This window comes from Salvelinus fontinalis, chromosome 15 (assembly GCF_029448725.1).
Source record: "Salvelinus fontinalis isolate EN_2023a chromosome 15, ASM2944872v1, whole genome shotgun sequence".
NCBI classification, from domain to species: domain Eukaryota; kingdom Metazoa; phylum Chordata; class Actinopteri; order Salmoniformes; family Salmonidae; genus Salvelinus; species Salvelinus fontinalis.
Window position 1 is genome coordinate 23162089 of NC_074679.1, and position 18256 is coordinate 23180344.

Genomic DNA, 18256 nt, shown 5'->3' on the forward strand with positions numbered 1-18256 from the left:
TGAGTGTCGGATTTAGTCAAGTTGAACATAAATTGCTATATTATAAAATTCTTAACGCTTAGGTTGTTATGAGTGTACTGATATAAGTGTAATGCACGTGACATCCGGACAACTGAGAAAAAAACACTTTATATCGGAGTTGTCCCCTGTAGGCGTTCGAGACTGTTTATGCATATTCATGAGGCTAGCATGCGTCTCCATTGAATATAGTCGGTTAACGTCACCCCCCCCCCCCCAACCCCCTCATCGAATATTAAAAACTATATTTAAATAAGGAGATGTTTCCACCAATCCAAAGAGAGGAATAGGCGGGAGCTTGACAGCCCGCCATTCCACTCTGTGGACAACGAATCCCATTGTTAGGGTGGAGACATAAGCATCTCGTCATTATATCTACATCTCCGTTAAATATTCCACAAATATACGTCACGTACATTATGCGGTTAATTTACATAGCTAGCTACATAACACCGCCCAGTGGGACGAATATGATGTTTCTATTCTGGGCTGTCTTTGAAACAGTAGTGGGGGGAAAAAACCGCTGGAAAAGTTTGGGAGAGTGTGACAAACCAAGCGCTTCGAGAGACAAGAATCGAAACCCGTTGGGCTCTTTGCCCCAATTTTGGATTACGATATGGACGCTTTGAAGTCGGCTGGAAGGGCAATAATTCGGAGCCCCAGTCTCGCTAAACAGTCATGGGGTGTGGGCAGACATAAAAGTAAGTAGTATTTGTAGCAAGCTGACTAGCTAGCATGTGGATACTAGTAAAAGGTAAACAAGTGTTTGCTATCTAGTCTTTCCTATGTAACTATATTTAAACGCTGGGTACCGAATGTAGCTTCCTGCTGTATTCCCCAATGTGTTCCTCTGTAGCTAGAGTAAAGTTCAGTACTTAAAGATCATACCTAGACTGAAAGTACTTATCTCACACACGCATACCGAAACACATTCACATTCATATGCAGCTGCTACTCCGTTCTTTATTCTTAAACATATTATCTATCCTGATGCCTAGTCACTTTACCCTGCCTTTATGTACATAACTCTCATACCCCTGCACATGTATCTGGTACTAGTACTCCCTGTATATTCCTACATGCTTATCTTATTCCTATTGTTGCTTTTTTGTAATTATTTTAACTCTGCATCGTTGAAGGGATGTAAGCAAGCATTTCATGATGAAGTCTACACACCCGTTATATTCTGCGCATGTGACAAGTATTTGTAAATATATATATTTTTTCTTGTGATTGCCGATAGATCACTAAAACTAAAACATGCTAGGAAGATTGTTTGGCTATCATACCAGGTTTTCCCCAGGAAGCGTCTAGCCAGAATAGATTCTGACCATACTTTTGCTTACAGCTGTACTGGGGTCGGACTAGCCCAATATTGGACTAAAGGAGCCTAAAGTTACTCCTTAGTCCAAGGAACTTGCATGTTGAGTTTAAAGAGAATTGGCCCTGGAAGCCAAAACGGCCAAATAGCCTACTCAATATAAACGTGAATCGATTCTCAATTCCGGTATAGTTCTAGAAACATAAATCCCTCAATTTAAAAATCACATCAAAATAATTTCACAAATGCCAAATACACACTTACTGTACACTGTTTTAACACCGTTGCAGGTGACAACACGTTTTTGGCGTCTGTCTTCAGTTTACACACAGGTGTTCAGAAACACAGATGGCTAATTAGCACAGGTAATCCACTGTTTTCCATAAACAAATGCTGTAACATGGAAATATGGCCGTGTGGGAACCTTTACCCTATAAAAGGTGTGTATCAATTTAACCATTTGTTTTTTTGGAAGTCATTTCTCACCGATATGAAAGATAAGGTCCTTATGCTTCCAAAACGGTACCGCAAGCAATGCCTGTTAATGTTCTGACGAAGCGTCGCAGCTCTTAACAAAACTCAACGCTACAGAAAACGCCTTCATCCAATGACTTATGTGTATTGTAATGGAACTGAGTCATGATCAAGGGCTAGGGTCGGACAGGCTTCCTGTTTAGATTAAGACACTGCGGAGCCGGCACGAGATATGGCTCAAAAAACAAATTGTCTACACATTTTGCTTCACAATTTTTGTTTAAAGGAGTGGTAGCAGGGAGGTCTTACACGCTGACCAGACCGGACACGTTGCGTGCGCGAGCGTCGCAAAATAAATGTAGAAACCCATGTTATTCAATTATTGCACCCACACTGCTTGCGCACGCCAAGGGGCGTCTGCGACACCAAGGGCTAAAATAGATGTCGTTCCTATTTCTGACGCAGATCGCGCTGCAAGTCCTGCCTCTCCCATCTCCTCATTGGTTTATAGAAGCAGGTATCCACGTGCAAACTCCTCATTGGTTATACCCACGTGGGTGATAGAAAGACGAAAACTGTTTTGCTGGTAGTCGTGGTAATACAATGAAAGTTTAGATGCGATCACCATATAATTTAAACGATGAAAAAGCCTGGAAGGAGGAGAGATGACTAGAAACGATTCGGTTGGCCGTTTTATATGTGGATTAATTGTCGGAGTAGAGATCCTTGTCCATTTCAGGTAAAATAACAACTAAAGGTTTATATCCCAGGACAAATTAGCTAGCACCAGCAAGCTAGCTAAACAGGACAAATTAACGTTAGCTAGCAAGTGCAAGCTAACTAGCTAAAATACCGTACATGTTTAATGCTTTTCGACCTGTCCCCAAATTAATGTCATTGGTTCAGAGTTTGTTTTGATATTTTAACCTGCGTGTCGTGATCACGTTTGGTGTGGGGGTGCAAAATAAATTTATACACGATGGCGCACGCGAGCAGCCGGTTTGGGCAAGGTGTTAGAGGGGGCTCGATTTAGTTTTTTTTGGTTAACATGTAGCCTAAAAAACAACAAGCTGTAAACACCTTTCAAACACATACTGTATGATCAACACTTGGGAAATTGGCTTAAAATGTAATACATGGATCACAAGCCACTTTAAACAATGCCACTTTTATATGTTTACATACCCTTCATTACTCATCTCATATGTATATACTGTACTCTATACCATCTACTGCATCTTGCCTATGCCGTTCTGTACCATCACTCATTCATATATTTTTATGTACATATTCTTCATCCCTTTACACTTGTGTGTATAAGGCAGTTGTTGTGAAATTGTTAGGTTAGATTACTCGTTGGTTATTACTGCATTGTCGGAACTAGAAGCACAAGCATTTTCGCTACACTCGCATTAACATCTGCTAACCATGTGTATGTGATAAATAAAATTTGATTTTGATTTGAAAACAGACTTCTTTACTTATTTTATTACACTGAACAAAAATAAAAATTTCATCAATTTTTTTTTTTATTTCGTTCTTTTCTCCTAGGTATTAGTGCACTGTTTGAGCTACAAACAGAAGCCTTTCTGAAGGGCATTCCTACAGACAGAAATACTCCTCAGGTACTCCTCAGTTTTCACAATGGCTTTGATCTGTCTTCAGTGGTTTGTCACACACAGCTATACGATGTGCAGACACCCGAGTGGGTGCGTATGATCACACTTGTAGTATGGTTTTTCAAAGCGAGGTGTAGCTGCTTCGTAAAACCTTTTTTTGCTTGGTTTCACAGAGGGAACATTGCCTCCTCCCCTTGTCTCACCTTCCTTTTCTTCATAGACAGTGGGGTCGTTGGCAGACTTGGTAGCATGATGCCACATGTGCAATCAATGCTTTGTTTTGGTCCACTTTCTCTGGGTGAATAATGAGGCTTTCTAAAGGCCTACTTCCTGTCCCCAGTCTCTCCCGGCAGAGACGATGCATGGCCAACAGCCAGGGTTGGTGGAAGCTGATAATGCCCATATAAAATCATGGTTACAGATTTATCAGGGCAGCGTTGCATCTTCACCTTTTATGTTGTTGACCTCTATATGCAGGTCATGTGGGCCCTGGTCTGTGATAGCCTCTGGTCTAGACCTGCATTTCCTCTCACCCACACGCTGCCTATTCCTAGCAAGGTCAGGTAGTGTTTATGGCCAAAACATCTATGTGGTTATTTCAATACAGCATGGCTAGTGTAGAGTGCACTGGTAGCTGCTGTTGATAGAAAGTAACTTGTTACATCTTGTCATATCTGGAAGCATACCACTGCTGCAAGATAGTCTGTGTTTTGTTGTGGGCAAGTGACACATGCTGCTTTCAATGCTGAGACCAAAAAGAAGTATTCAGAGTCTTGTTATTGACATGTCTGGAGTCCATGCAAGGCACCTCCAAGTCCAAACACACCTGGATTCAATGTTGGTGTCCTCCACCCCTACATAATAGAATGTTTGAGTCCCAAATAAAGTAACTTGGCGCTCATGCTTTGGGCTTGGCCTTGTACATGCATGCCTATTTTGTTTTGGCATCTATGCACAGAGCACCCCCTGCCCCAGTCTCTTTTTAACCATGCCTTTATTTGTTCCTAATTTATTTATCCCATTGATATTTGAAGTGTTGTTTTCAAGAGAGACCACTCAAGTCTGCAGAGCATAATTCAAGGCATTCACAGCTATGATTTTCCCCCACTTAAAATACTGCTTGACTAGTTGGGCCCAAGCTTGCTGTACAACATTAAAACCCATTCGGTCTGTCTACAATCAGACTCTCAATGTTCTTGATAGAAAGCCCGATAGCCATCACCACTGTTACCTCCTCAGAATGCATAAGCTCCTGAGTTGGGATAATCTTGTGCAATATCTTGTATTAAAGATCCTAATTGGCCTGCCCCCCCCCCCCCCCCCCCCCCCCCACTTAGTGCTTTTGTCAAACAGAAACCCAAAACCCATGGCAGCAGATTCACAAAGTCTGCAATGAGAGGTGACTATATAGTTCCCTTAAGGAAAAGCACCTTTTTTCAAACTGCTTTCTCTGTTAGCGCTTCCCGTGTCTGGAACACACTGCCATCAGACACACGACTATTGCAACTTCACAAAAAGCAAAGACATGGCTAAAGGACAGTCAGATTTGTGAACATAATCCCTAGCTGTGTATTGTCGTTTTCCATGTATTCCAATTCAGAGTTTTAATAGTCACACATACAAGGTTGCAGGTGTGATTGCAGTGTACAGTGAAAAACTTAGGCTTTGAGCTTCAACATTCAAATTATGAAAATGGTAATAAAAAAAAAAACAGTACAAATAAATAGCACTATATACATAAAAACAACTGTGACAGTGATGAATAAATAAATGTTAATTTGGGTAGAGGGAGAGTAAAGACTGAGGGGGTGCGGTGGAATGGCCATCAGCAGCATGACCATTGAGTGAAATAAAAACCAATGTTTTCATATTTAAGTAATATACAGTTGAAGTCGGAAGTTTACATACACCTTAGCAAAATACATTTAAATGCAGTTTTTCACAATTCCTGACTTTTAATCCAAGTAAAAAAATCCCTGTTTTAGGTCAGTTAGGATTACCACTTTTATTTTAAGAATGAAATGTCAGAATAATAGTAGAGAGAATTATTTATTTATAAGCTTTTATTTCTTTCATCACATTCCAAGTGGGTCAGAAGTTTACATACACTCAATTAGTATTTGGTAGCATTGCCTTTAAATTGTTTAACTTGGGTCAAACATTTCATGTAGCCTTACACAAGCTTCCCACAATAAGTTGGGTGAATTTTGACCCATTCCTCCTGACAGAGCTGGTGTAACTGAGTCAGATTTGTAGGCCTCCTTGCTCGCACACACTTTTTCAGTTCTGCGCACAACTTTTCTATAGGATTGAGGTCAGGGCTTTGTCATGGCCACTCCAATACCTTGACTTTGTTGTCCTTAAGCCATTTTGCCACAACTTTGTAGGTATGCTTGGGGTCAATGTCCATTTGGAAGACCCATTTGCGACCAAGCTTTAACTTCCTGACTGATTTCTTGAGATGTTGCTTCAATATATCCAAATTTCCTCCTCATGACGCCATTTATTTTGTGAAGTGCACCAGTCCCTCCTGCAGCAAAGCACCCCCACAACATGATGCTGCCACTCCCGTGCTTCACGGTTGGGATGTCGTTCTTCGGCTTGCAAGCATCCCCCTTTTTCCTCCAAACATAACGATGGTCATTATGGCCAAACAGTTTTATTTTTGTTTCATCAGACCAGAGGACATTTCTCCAAAAAGTACGATGTTTGTCCCCATGTGCAGTTGCAAACCTTAGTCTGTCTTTTTTATGGCGGTTTTGGAGCAGTGGCTTCTTCCTTGCTGAGAGGCCTTTCAGGTTATGTCAATATAGGCCTTGTTTTTCTGTGGATAGATACTTTTGTATCTGTTTCCTCCAGCATCTTCACAGGGTCCTTTGCTGTTGTTCTGGGATTGATTTGCACTTTTCGCACAAAAGTACGTTCATCTCTAGGAGACAGAACGCATCTCCTTCCTGAGCGATATGACAGCTGCGTGGTCCCATGGTGTTTATACGTGCGTGCTATTGTTTGTACAGATGAACGTGGTACCTTCAGGCATTTGGAAATTGCTCTCAAGGATGAACCAGACTTGTGGAGGTCTACAATGTTTTTTCTGAGGTCTTGGCTTATTTTTTTTATTTTTTATTTTTATATTTTTTTCCCATGATGTCAAGCAAAGAGGCACTGAGTTTGAAGGTAGACCTTGAAATACATCCACAGGTACACCTCCAATTGACTCAAATTATGTCAATTAACCTATCAAAAGCTTCTAAATCCATGATGGAATTTTCCAAGCTCTTTAAAGACACAGTTCATTTGGTGCATGTAAACTTCTGACCCACTGGAATTGTGATACAGTGAAATAATCTGTCTGTAAACAATTGTTGGAATAATTACTAGTCGATGTCCTAACTGACTTGCCAAAACTATAGTTTGTTAACAAGAAATGTGTGGGGCGGTTGAAAAACAAGTTTTAAAAACTCCAACCTAAGTGTATTTTAACTTCTGACTTTAACTGTACATATTAAAATCTGCAACAGTGATGAATGTCGTTGAGTCTTATCTGTTCTCTGTAGCTTGTGAGGTGTGTCAAACACTGTTTGTTGCTTTTATATATTATATTTTTGGGCAATTGCTCTGTCAGTGTGCGTACTACGTGTTGCTTGTCCTATGTTGCTCTGCATGTGCTCACTGCTCATTGTTTGTCTGTATTGTAATTGTTTTTAATAACCTTCCCGGGAACGGTTGGTTAAACCAGGACTTTTACTGAAACTCAAAGACAAAGAATAACAATGTAATCTAAAAACAATTCCAATCAAATCAAATTTTATTGGTCGAGTACACAAATTTGCACATGTCATCGCGTGAGTGGCGAAAGGCTTCTGTTTGTAGCTCAAACAGTGCACTAATACCTAGGAGAAAAGAACGAAATAAAAAACTCGCAAAATAATCCAGTGAAGAAATTAAGAATTTCAGAACAAGCAATGTCAGAGACTGGAATATATGTGTGTGTGTGTGTGTGTAGACAGTATATGAATAGAAAAGGTGTGTGTGTAGCAGTTTTTCAATAGGATGAGTCATGACAAGAGTACAGTGCATTCAGAAAGTATTCACACCCCTTGACTTTTTCCACATTTTATTAAATTTTACAGCCTTATTCTAAAATGTATTAAATAATAAGATTTCTTCATCAATCTACACACAGTACCCCATAATGTCAAAGTGAAAAAAGTTATTTTTTAAATTTATTTTTTAGCAAATTCATTAACAAACTGATACCTTATTTACATAAGAATTCATACCTTTTGCTATGAGACTCAAACTTGAGCTCAGGTGCATCCTGTTTTCATTGATCATCCTTGAGCTGTTTCTACAACTTGATTGGAGTCAATTCATTTGATTGGACATGATTTGGAAAGGCACACGCCTGTCTATATAAGGTCCCACAGTTGACAGTGCATGTCAGAGCAAAAACAAAGCTATGAGGTCAAAAGAGCTCCGAGACAGGATGTGTCCGGGCACAGATATGGTGAAGGGTACCAACAATTGTCTGCAGCATTGAAGGTCCCCAAGAACAGTGGTCTCCATTCTTAAATGGAATCGGGGGAGAAGGGCCTTCGTCAGGGAGGTGACCAAGAACCCGATGGTCACTCTGACAGAGCTCCAGAGTTTCTCTGTGGAGATGGGAGAACCTTCCAGAAGGACAACCATCTCTGCAGCACTCCACCAATCAGGCCTTTTTGGTAGTGGCCAGACGGAACCCACTCCTCAGTAAAAGGCACATGACAGCCCGCTTGGAGTTTGCCAAAGGCACCTAAAGGACTCGGACCATGAGAAACAAGATTCTCTGGTCTGATGAAACCAAGATTGAACTCTTTGGCCTGAATGTCAAGCGTCACATCTGGATTAAACCTGGCACCATCCCTATGGTGAAGCATTGTGGTGGCAGCATCATGCTGTGGGGGTGTTTTTTAGATCGAGGGAAAGATGAACGGAGCACACAGCCAAGACAATGTAGGGGTGGCTTCAGGACAAGTCTCTGAATGTCCTTGAGTGGCCCATCCAGAGCCTGGACTTGAACCATATCAAACAACTCTGGATAGACCTTGAAGTAGTGACGCTCCCCATGCAACCTGACCGAGCTTGAGAGGATCTGCAGAAAAGAATGGGAGAAACTGTCCAAATACAGGTGTGCCAAGCTTGTAGCGTCATACCCAAGAAGACTCGAGGCTGTAATCACTGCCAAAGGTGCTTCAACATAGTACAGATTAAAGGGTCTGAATACTTATGTAAGTGTGATATTTCAGTTTTATTTGTAATAAATTTGCAAAAATTTTTATAAACCTGTTTTTGCTTTGTCATTATGTGGTATTGTGGGTAGATTAAGGGGGGGAAACAATTTAATCAATTTTAGAATAAGGCTGTAACGTAACAATGTGGAAAAAGTCAAGGGGTCTGAATACTTTCCGAATGCACTGCCCATACACCGAGTTTACAAAACATTAAGGACACCTGCTCTTTCGATGAAATAGACTGCCCAGGTGAATCCACGATCTCTTATTGATGCCACTTGTTAAATCCACTTCAATCAATGTAGCTGAAGGGGAGGAGACTGGTTTAAACAAGCATTTTTAAGTCTTGAGACATGAATTGTGTGTGTGGCTTTCAGAAGGTAAATGGTTGAGACAAAATATTTAAGTGCCTTTGAATGGGGTATGGTAGTAGGTGCAAGGCGCACCGGTTTGTGTCAAGAACTGCAACGCTGCTGGGGTTTTCACGCTTATCGGTTTCCCGTGTGTATTAAGTGGTCCACCACCCAAAGGACATCTAGTCAACTTGACAACTGTAGGAAGCATTGGAGTCAACATGGGCCAGCATCCCTGTGGAACGATTTCGACACCTTGTACAGTCCATGCCCCAATGAATTGAGGCTGGTCTGAGGACAAAAGGAGGGGTGCAACTCAATATTGGGAAGATGTCCTTATTGTTTTGTACACTGTGTATAAAGTTGGTAAAATAGTATGTAAACATTAGTGACCAGTGTTCAATGACTTTAGGGTAGCAGTCTCAAAGGTGCAGGGTAGAGTACCTGGTGGTAGCTGGCTAGTAACAGTGACTAAGGTTCAGGGCAGAGTACTGGGCGTAGGCCGGCTAGTGGTGACTATTTAACAGTCTGATGGCCTGGAGATAGAAGCTGTCTCTCGCTCCCAGCTTTGATGCACTTGTACTGTTTCCACCTTCTAGATGGTAGCGAGGTGAGCAGGCCTTGGCTTGGGTGGCTGAGATCCTTGATGATCATCTTTGCCTTCCTGTGACACTGGGTACTGTAGATGTCCTGAAAGGCAGGCATTGTGCCCCCAGTGATGCGGTGGGCTAACCACATCACCCTCTGAAGAGCCCTGCGGTTGTGGACAGTGCAATTGCCATACGGGCGGCGATACAGCACAACAGGATGCTCTCAATCGTACATCTGTAGAAGTTTGTGGGTCTTAGGGGTCACCCCTGTGGGGCTCCTATGTTGAGGATCAGCGTGGTGGCGGTGTTGTTGCCTACCTTCCCTACCTGGGGTTGGCTCGTCAGGAAGTCCAGGACTAAGTTGCACAAGGAGGGGTTCAGACCCATGGCCCTGAGCTTAGTGATGAGCTTGGAGGGCACTATAATGTTGAAGGCTGAGCTGTAAATCGATGAACAGCATTCTTACACAGGTATTTCTCGTGTCCAGGTGGTATAGCGCAGTGCAATGACTATTGCGTCGTCCGTGGATCTGTTGGGACGATATGCGAATTGTAGTGGGTCTAGTGTGTTTGGTAAGGTGATATGATCTTTAACTAGCCTCTCAAAGCACTTTATGATGACAGAAGTGAGTGCTACGTGACGATAGTCATTTAGTTCAGTTACCTTCACGTTCTTGGATACAGGGACTATGGTGGACATCTTCAAGCAAGTGGGGACAACAGACTGGGATATGGAGAGAGTGAATATGTCCGTTAACACTCCAGCCAGCTTGCCTGCACATGCTCTGAGGACGTGGCTTGGAATGCCATCTGAGCTGGCAGCCTTGCAAAGGTTAACACTCTTAAATGACTTACTCACATTGGGACACAGAGAACGCGCGAACACAGTCCTTGTGAGTGTTGGTGGCCCGCGTTAGCGGCTAAATGTTTTCCTTGAAGCGGGCGAAGATGTTTAGCTTGTCCGGGAGAGAGGCGTCGGTGAACGCGACCTGCTTGGCATTCCCTTTATTTTATTTTTTTTAATTTTTTTTAATTTTTTTATTTTTTTTATCCCCTTTTCTCCCCAATTTTCGTGGTATCCAATCGCTAGTAATTACTATCTTGTCTCATCGCTACAACTCCCGTACGGGCTCGGGAGAGACGAAGGTCGAAAGTCATGCGTCCTCCGAAGCACAACCCAACCAAGCCGCACTGCTTCTTTAACACAGCGCGCCTCCAACCCGGAAGCCAGCCGCACCAATGTGTCGGAGGAAACACCGTGCACCTGGCCCCCTTGGCTGGCACGCACTGCGCCCAGCCCGCCACAGGAGTCGCTGGAGCGCGATGAGACAAGGAAATCCCTACCGGCCAAACCCTCCCTTACCCGGACGACGCTAGCCCAATTGTGCGTCGCCCCACGGACCTCCCGGTCGCGGCCGGCTGAGACAGAGCCTGGGGGGCATTCCCTTTATAATCTGTGAGTCTGGAGTCGTAGTCCCATACGTCTTGTGTCTGAGCCGTTGAATTGAGACTCCACTTTGTACCTGTAGTGTCATTTTTGTCTCTGATTGCTTTACGGAGGTCATAGCTGGTCTGTTTGTACACGTCCATGTTTCCAGTCCTCTTGCCATTGTTAAATGTGGTGGTTTGCGCTTTCAGTTTTGCTCGAATGCGGCCATCTATCTATGGTTTTTGGTTTGGATAAGCCATAATCGTTGCAGTCGGAACAACATCCTCTAAGCACTTCCTTATGCCCCGGGTCAGTGTACAAGTCAATACTATTCTCAGAGGCGACCCTGAACATTTTCCAGTCCGCGTTATCAAAACAATCTTGAAGAACAGATTCCGATTGGTCAGACCAACGTTGAACAGTCCTTACCACGGTAGCTTCCTGTTTAAGTTTCTGCCTATAGGTAGGGAGGAGAAGAATGGAGGCGTGATCTGATTTGGGGAGGGCCTTGTAGCCGTCCTGGAAGGGAGAGTAGCAATGATCCAGGGTTTCGGGATGTAAAGGTGTTGACATTTGAAGGAGGTATTCCAGATCGTAAGAACCAAAAAATCTTCTGTAACAATGTTGCAGAATGCCTTCTATAATGGATGTCTAAAAGCACATTCCATCATAGACGACTCAATCAGGAAGGAGGGAAAGATGGCGGAAGAGGATGCTGAGTTCGAATCAAGCAGCGCGTCATGCAAATTGGTGAAGACGAATATTCTAAATGGACAACAGTAGTATTGACAACTGGAACAAAGGAAATTGTCTAAAATTGGAGTGGAGGATAAGTTTATGAATGATAATGAATCACTTCTTTTTGGGATGCATTTGAGTAAGGATGCATATGTGGGAGACCTGTTTTGAGGTGTGGAAAATGGTGAAGTATGCGCTGTGAAAAGGGGTGCCTGTCAGTTACCAGGACTGTGTATTTTGATTAAATGTATTTCTGAAGAACAGAGGAAGATTGCAGTGAGTTTTGAACTTCGGAGTAGAGCACCTGTCAAAGAAGTCATCTCAGGGGCGACGGTGGATGTTCAGGTTGAATACCTGAAGAGCATCCCTGATGTGGTTGGTGCCTGGCGTCTGAACCGCTGGGTGAATGTCGGTCCTGTCTTTTGATAAAGAGCTAATACACAACCAAGCTTCACAAACGTAGGTAAGATGCACTGTAAGCGCTTTCGTCCCCTAACCATTGCAATGTAAGAATTGTAAAGGATTTGGTAATGTTTCAAGTGTGTGCAGGCGGACAGAGTGTACTGAAGAACGGTGTATAGAAGGACGACTGTGTTGCAATTTGTGGTGGGGATCATGATCCCAAGTTCCTGGAGTGCCCTTTTTAAGAGTGACAGAGATTGAGGTGGCAAAAGTTAGTGGTCAATCGAATCTTCTATGTGAATGCTATTAAAATAATTGAGAAAACAAGTGATGCTAGTGAAGATATGGTATGGGATGGACTACAGCCTGTAGTAAATGTTTGCTGCCAGTCAAAAGATACCCTGTGTGTTAAAAAGTTGGATTTTGTCATGTTCATTGCCACAGTTATAGACTGTACTACGCTAGTCTCAAAGAAGTCTAAGAAACTGGACATTATTGTGGCTGTGGCAGAAATGTTTTTGGGACTTATGGATTTTACATCTGAAGACTTGCACGGGCTTTCTGGTGCCGGAAGACCTGCCCTCCAAGGTGCCCCCTGAGCCTGTGTAGGGAGCAGATCTGTTTTTATTTTTTAACTGAAAAGTTGTTTAATTTAGTTTAGTTTATTTTAAAATGTTGGTTGTTTTTTGGTAGTTTGTTCTGATTTTGGGAATCTTTATTCCATCCTGCACAGTAGGTGGCGGGATGCATATTAAATTGTGTGATCGCCAATATACCATAGAAGAAGATGGCACAGTCAAGCTAGCGTCCTCTACAACCACAAGTCAATTGGCCCTCCCCTAAGCCCGCCCCCCTTGGTTATTTACATTTACATTTAAGTCATTTAGCAGACGCTCTTATCCAGCGCGACTTACAAATTGGTGCATTCACCTTATGATATCCAGTGGAACAACCACTTTACAATAGTGCATCTAACTCTTTTAAGGGGGGGGGGGTTAGAAGGATTACTTTATCCTATCCTAGGTATTCCTTAAAGAGGTGGGGTTTCAGGTGTCTCCGGAAGGTGGTGATTGACTCCGCTGACCTGGCGTCGTGAGGGAGTTTGTTCCACCATTGGGGTGCCAACACTTTACATGTTGCGTTTTATATATTTTTTCAGTATAGTAATGTTAAAATATACCACATTTACACATTTAGTAATGATAGAATGCATTTTAAACTTCACGCATAGTAACACAATAAAATAATTGTATTGCGATAAGTGGGGTGGGAATCTGAACAAATTTCAATTTTCATGCTTCTTGTACAAATCATCCTAAAGTATCTAAAAATTTGTGCCACAAATGCAAAAAAGTTAGCATTTGAAACAGTGGCCAAGTAAACAAAACCAAAGCATGGGTTGCTGTCATACCTGGTCCACAGACTCCTTACAGGGTAAGAACCAATATGTAATTGTGTAATTTGGGTGAACTAAAATTGACAATTTGGTTGCAATCAATTAGCGTAATTTGTCAGAGATCAAATGAATGCTTATTTGATCTGTTTCTAACTAGAAAAATGTTCAGAACAATCTGAGATGGTGAGTGTCGTGGCTTGCTGAAATTACATGGTACTACACTTTAGCCATTTTTTTTAAAACAATTTTGTTTTTGGATAAACTCTGTTTTTGCAATGCCCTCATTAAACGTAAGGCTGTCTGAGGTGTCGGATTCGACAATGGTTGCGATCCATTGGAGTGCTGCGATTGGTTGTCCCACATTCTGGGGCGGAGCTTAGTGAAGGGTCAATTGTGTCTCTGTTTTCCATCCGCTGCCTGACTTCAGCATATAATAGAGTGAGACTCCTACACTGTTTGCCATTTCCTGCTGACAACAAACGGCTCTCGTGATTTTGGCAGTGCTGCTGATAAAGGCTTACTCTGCACAGCTATTGTCTGATTCGCTTTAGTTTGTCTGATAAATGTTCTCTGACATCAACCTTTAAAACCTCTTCTCAGGCCATAACATTTGGTTTATTTTCTTTCTGCTTCCTTTCCTCTACAATTCCCCATGTTATGTCGGTATGCCTCTGTCTGTGCTTCAGACACATTGCCTTAGTGCTGGCCTAGGAACTGTCACTGTTACCTGCCTGGAGCCCTTTCTACACTGGAAAGACTGGATTTAGAAGCTTGACCAGTTGATCCAGGACATCCACAGATGGACGCCTGGGGAAAGCCCCAAGTGGATGTGACCTGAGGTCAGGTTGAGGGGCAGAAACCATTTGACTCTTTAACCACTCAATGTGTTGGTTTATCAACCAATATAATGGCAGCTGAGGGGATGGCTGCTGTTTTACAGACTCCTAACCAACTGTGCTATTTTGTTTCATTTTTTCGCATTGTTTAACTCATTCTGTACATGCTGCTGCTACCGTCTCTTATGACCGAAAGAGCTTCTGGACATCAGAACAGCAATTACTCACCTTGAACTGGATATAGATTTTTTAATTTATTTTTATGAATCTGACGTGAAGGATTCTTCAGCGTGAAGAAAAGACAGTGTGCCTTGTAAGAATCTCAGGTGAGAAGGTAAACTGAACGATCTACAACTTGGGCTTGAAAAATATTACGCACTACAAAGGAAAACCCATATGCGAGCTGCCCAGTGACGCGAGCCTACCATATGAGCTAAATGCCTTTTTTATGCTCGCTTCTAGACAAGTAACACAGAAGCCTGCATGAGAGCACCAGCTGTTCTGGACGACTGTGTGATCACGCTCTCCGTACCGACGTGAGCAAGACCTTTTAAACGGGTTAGCATTCACAAAGCGGATTACCAGGGCGTGTACTCAAAGCATGTGCAGACCAACTGGCAAGTGTCTTCACTGACATTTTCAACCTCTCCCTGACCGAGTCTGTAATACCTACCTGTTTCAAGCAGACTACCATAGTCCCTGTGCCCAACAAAGTGAAGGTAACCTGCATAAATTATTATCGCCCTGTAGCACTCACGTCGGTAGCCATGAAATGCTTTGAAATGTTGGTCCTTTAGTTTCAATGTTGCTTGTGGAACTTGTTCATGTATTCTTCTCGTGTTCCAGGATCAAGTTATCAAGGCTTGGAAATGGACAGAAATGGCTCACATCAACACCATCATGCCGAAAACCCTAAACCCACTCAAATTCGCATACCGCCCCAACAGATCCACAGATGACGCAATCTCAATCGCACTCCACACTGCTCTTTTCCACCTGTACAAAAGGAACACCTATATGAGAATGCCTATATGTCTACAGCTCAGCGTTCAACACCATAGTGCCCTCAAAGCTCATCACTAAGCTAAGGACCCTGTGACTAAACAACTCCATCTGGAACTGGATCCTGGACTTCCTGACGGGCCGCCCCCAGGTGGTAAGGGTAGGCAACAACACATCTGCCATGCTGATCGTCAACACTGTGGCCCCTCGGGTGCAGGCTTAGTCCGCTCCTGTACTCCCTGTTCACCCATGACTGCGTGGCCAAGCACGACTCCAACACCATCATCATCTCCAACACCAACACCAAGTTAGCTGCTGACACAACACGACAACGATGAGACGGCCTATAGGGAGGTGGTCAGAGTCCTGGCAGTGTGGTGGTGCAGGCGGCCGAGTACATCACTAGGGACAAGCTTCTTGACATCCAGGACCTATATACTATGCGGTGTCAGAGGGCCCAAAAAATTGTCAGACTCGAGTCACCCAAGTCATAGACTGTTCTCTCTGCTACTGCACGGCAAGCGGGGTGGGGGGGTGGGTGGGTGGGGGGGGGGGGGGGGTCAATGTAAATAGTCTGTGTGGCCAATTGATTAATCGTTCAGCAGTCTTATGGCTTGGGGGTAGAAGCTGTTAAGGAGTCTTTTTATCTATGCATAGTCACTTTACAATTTACGTCGACTAACCTGTACCCCCACACATTGACTCGGTACTGGTATCCCCTGTATAGCTTCGTTATTGTTATGTAATTTTCTTCTTACATTTTTGGTTTGTTTTTGTATGTTTAGTAACTCTTTCTTGAACTGCATTGTTGGTTAAGGGCTTGTAAGTAAGCATTTCACAGTAAGGTCTACAGCAGGTAGCCTAGTGGTTAGGGCATTGGGCCTGTAACCAAAAGGTTGCTGGATCAAATCCCCAAGCTGAAGAGGTAAAAATCTGTCGTTCTGCCCCTGAGCAAGGCAGTTAACCCAAATGTACCCCGGGCGCCGAAGATATGGATGTCGATTATGGCAGCCCCCTGCACCTCTCTGATTCAGAAGGGTTGGATTAAATGCAGAAGACTCTATCAGTTGTACAACTGACTAGGTATTCCCTTTCCCTGCTGTATTCAGTGCATGTGACGAATAAAATGTGATTTGATTATAATAGTGATTCCCCTGTTGGTTGTTGTTGCTGTAGCTTCATGGGGTTATGTTGACTAGTGTGGCCAACTGGTTATTGTGGCCTGTGTAACCAGAATATCCTAGGTGACATGATCGGGAAAGATCGAGCCATGGAGGAGTAAAAGTCTGTCTAGGCTCTACTTTTCTGGTGCCCTACTACTGGTACGGGGGCAGTCTTCTAAAACGGACATGCCATACTGGAGCTGTAGTTTACTCTGCTCTGTCCTGGCTAGTTTTTGCCCTCTGCCTCTGGCCCGTGCAGTGGAATTGTGTCCCCTGCACAAAGTCATCCAAAGTACACTGCCAGGTTGTAATTGAGATTGCTTCCTGCATGATTCCTTTATGGAGTTGTAAAGTCCCCAGTGATGTATTGCCCTGTTACATCTCCAGTATCTCTGGAGTTTGCTTGTGTTTGGAGCCACACATGCGTGTGTCACTGTGTGGATGGGATGGAACTGAACAATCATGCTTTGTCACAGTTTTTCTTTTTAGATTGGCAATATGTAACTTTTGGGGTGACTTGACCAAATTCACATAGAAATGTGAGTGATCGACCTATCATTGTACTTGAAAGCAAGTCTGCGTGGTAGAGCTGTTCTATGTGAGCTGTTTCTATGCTTACCGTTTATATATATATATATATTTTTTTTTTGTCTTTTACTTTTGGTTTTATACACCAGCTTTGGTTATTTTTGGTTATGGGAACTATATTTCAGTGGTTTTAGATGGTACAATGACACTACTAGTTTATTTTGTCACCTAATCTGAAAAATATACAAAAATTAATTTAGTGAAAGAACTGTGCAGATGCAAACGGAATCACTGCAAAAATCTCCCTCAGGGTTTTATGCCACCACAGTTTTTGGAAAATGTGTTAAATATCTGCTCCGAATTAAAGATTCAAAGTTGTCTGCAGAAGGAATTGGGTGTCAAATGTGGCAATGCACCTTGAGTTTGAACACATCTATTTTGGTTATTGAACTACAGTAAGTGAAGTGGCATTACACCTGGTAATGGAATTACGGTTACTGAGTTACATCATGGGTCCCTGATCTGTACTACTGTAACGATTCTCCTCTTCGTCTGAGGAGGAGTAGGAAAAGTCAGACCCATGTGCAGCGTGGTAAGTGTCCATAATTAGATTTTTAATAATTCAACATGAACACGGAACAAAATAACAAAAAACACAAACAACCAAAACAGTTCTGTATGGTTAAACACAGACACAGAAAATAACTACCCACAGCCCATAGTGAGAAAACCGGCTACCTAAGTATGATTCTTAATCAGAGACAACGATCGACAGCTGCCTCTGATTGAGAACCATACCAGGCCACACACAGAAATACAAACATAGAAAAAACAACATAGAATGCCCACCCCAGCTCACACCCTGACCAAACACAGAAATAGACAACCTAGACATAAAACATAGAAACATACAAAGCAAACTATGGTCAGAATGTGACAACTACACAGAAATTAGTAATTTATGGATACGAATGTCATTCTCATGTTTCACAAGTTTGGACAGCAGAGCACATTAGAGTACAATTCAGCAGAGTATGGTAGAGGTACAGTGCAATACAATGCAGTAGAGTTCAGTACAGTAAAGTAGAGAAATTTAGAGAAAGGACAATAAATGA

At 42.8% G+C, this 18256-nt stretch overlaps 1 protein-coding gene across 4 annotated transcripts in view; it reads left to right on the forward strand.

Annotated features, from left to right (window-relative positions):
- The first annotated feature begins 498 nt into the window (after positions 1 to 498).
- The window catches only part of LOC129811573 (low density lipoprotein receptor adapter protein 1-B-like), a 95155-nt gene continuing 77397 nt past the window's right edge, over positions 499 to 18256 (forward strand). For 3 of the 4 annotated variants that reach the window (XR_008752905.1, XM_055862988.1, XM_055862989.1), the window contains exon 1: positions 499 to 719. Coding sequence is in view for 2 of the 4 variants with exons in the window: in XM_055862988.1 (XP_055718963.1) it covers positions 635 to 719 (85 nt within the window). In the remaining 2 variants the exon portion in view is untranslated. Of the gene's footprint in view, positions 720 to 3364; positions 3439 to 18256 lie in introns of all 4 variants that reach the window. The other variant, XM_055862990.1, reaches the window with a different exon arrangement.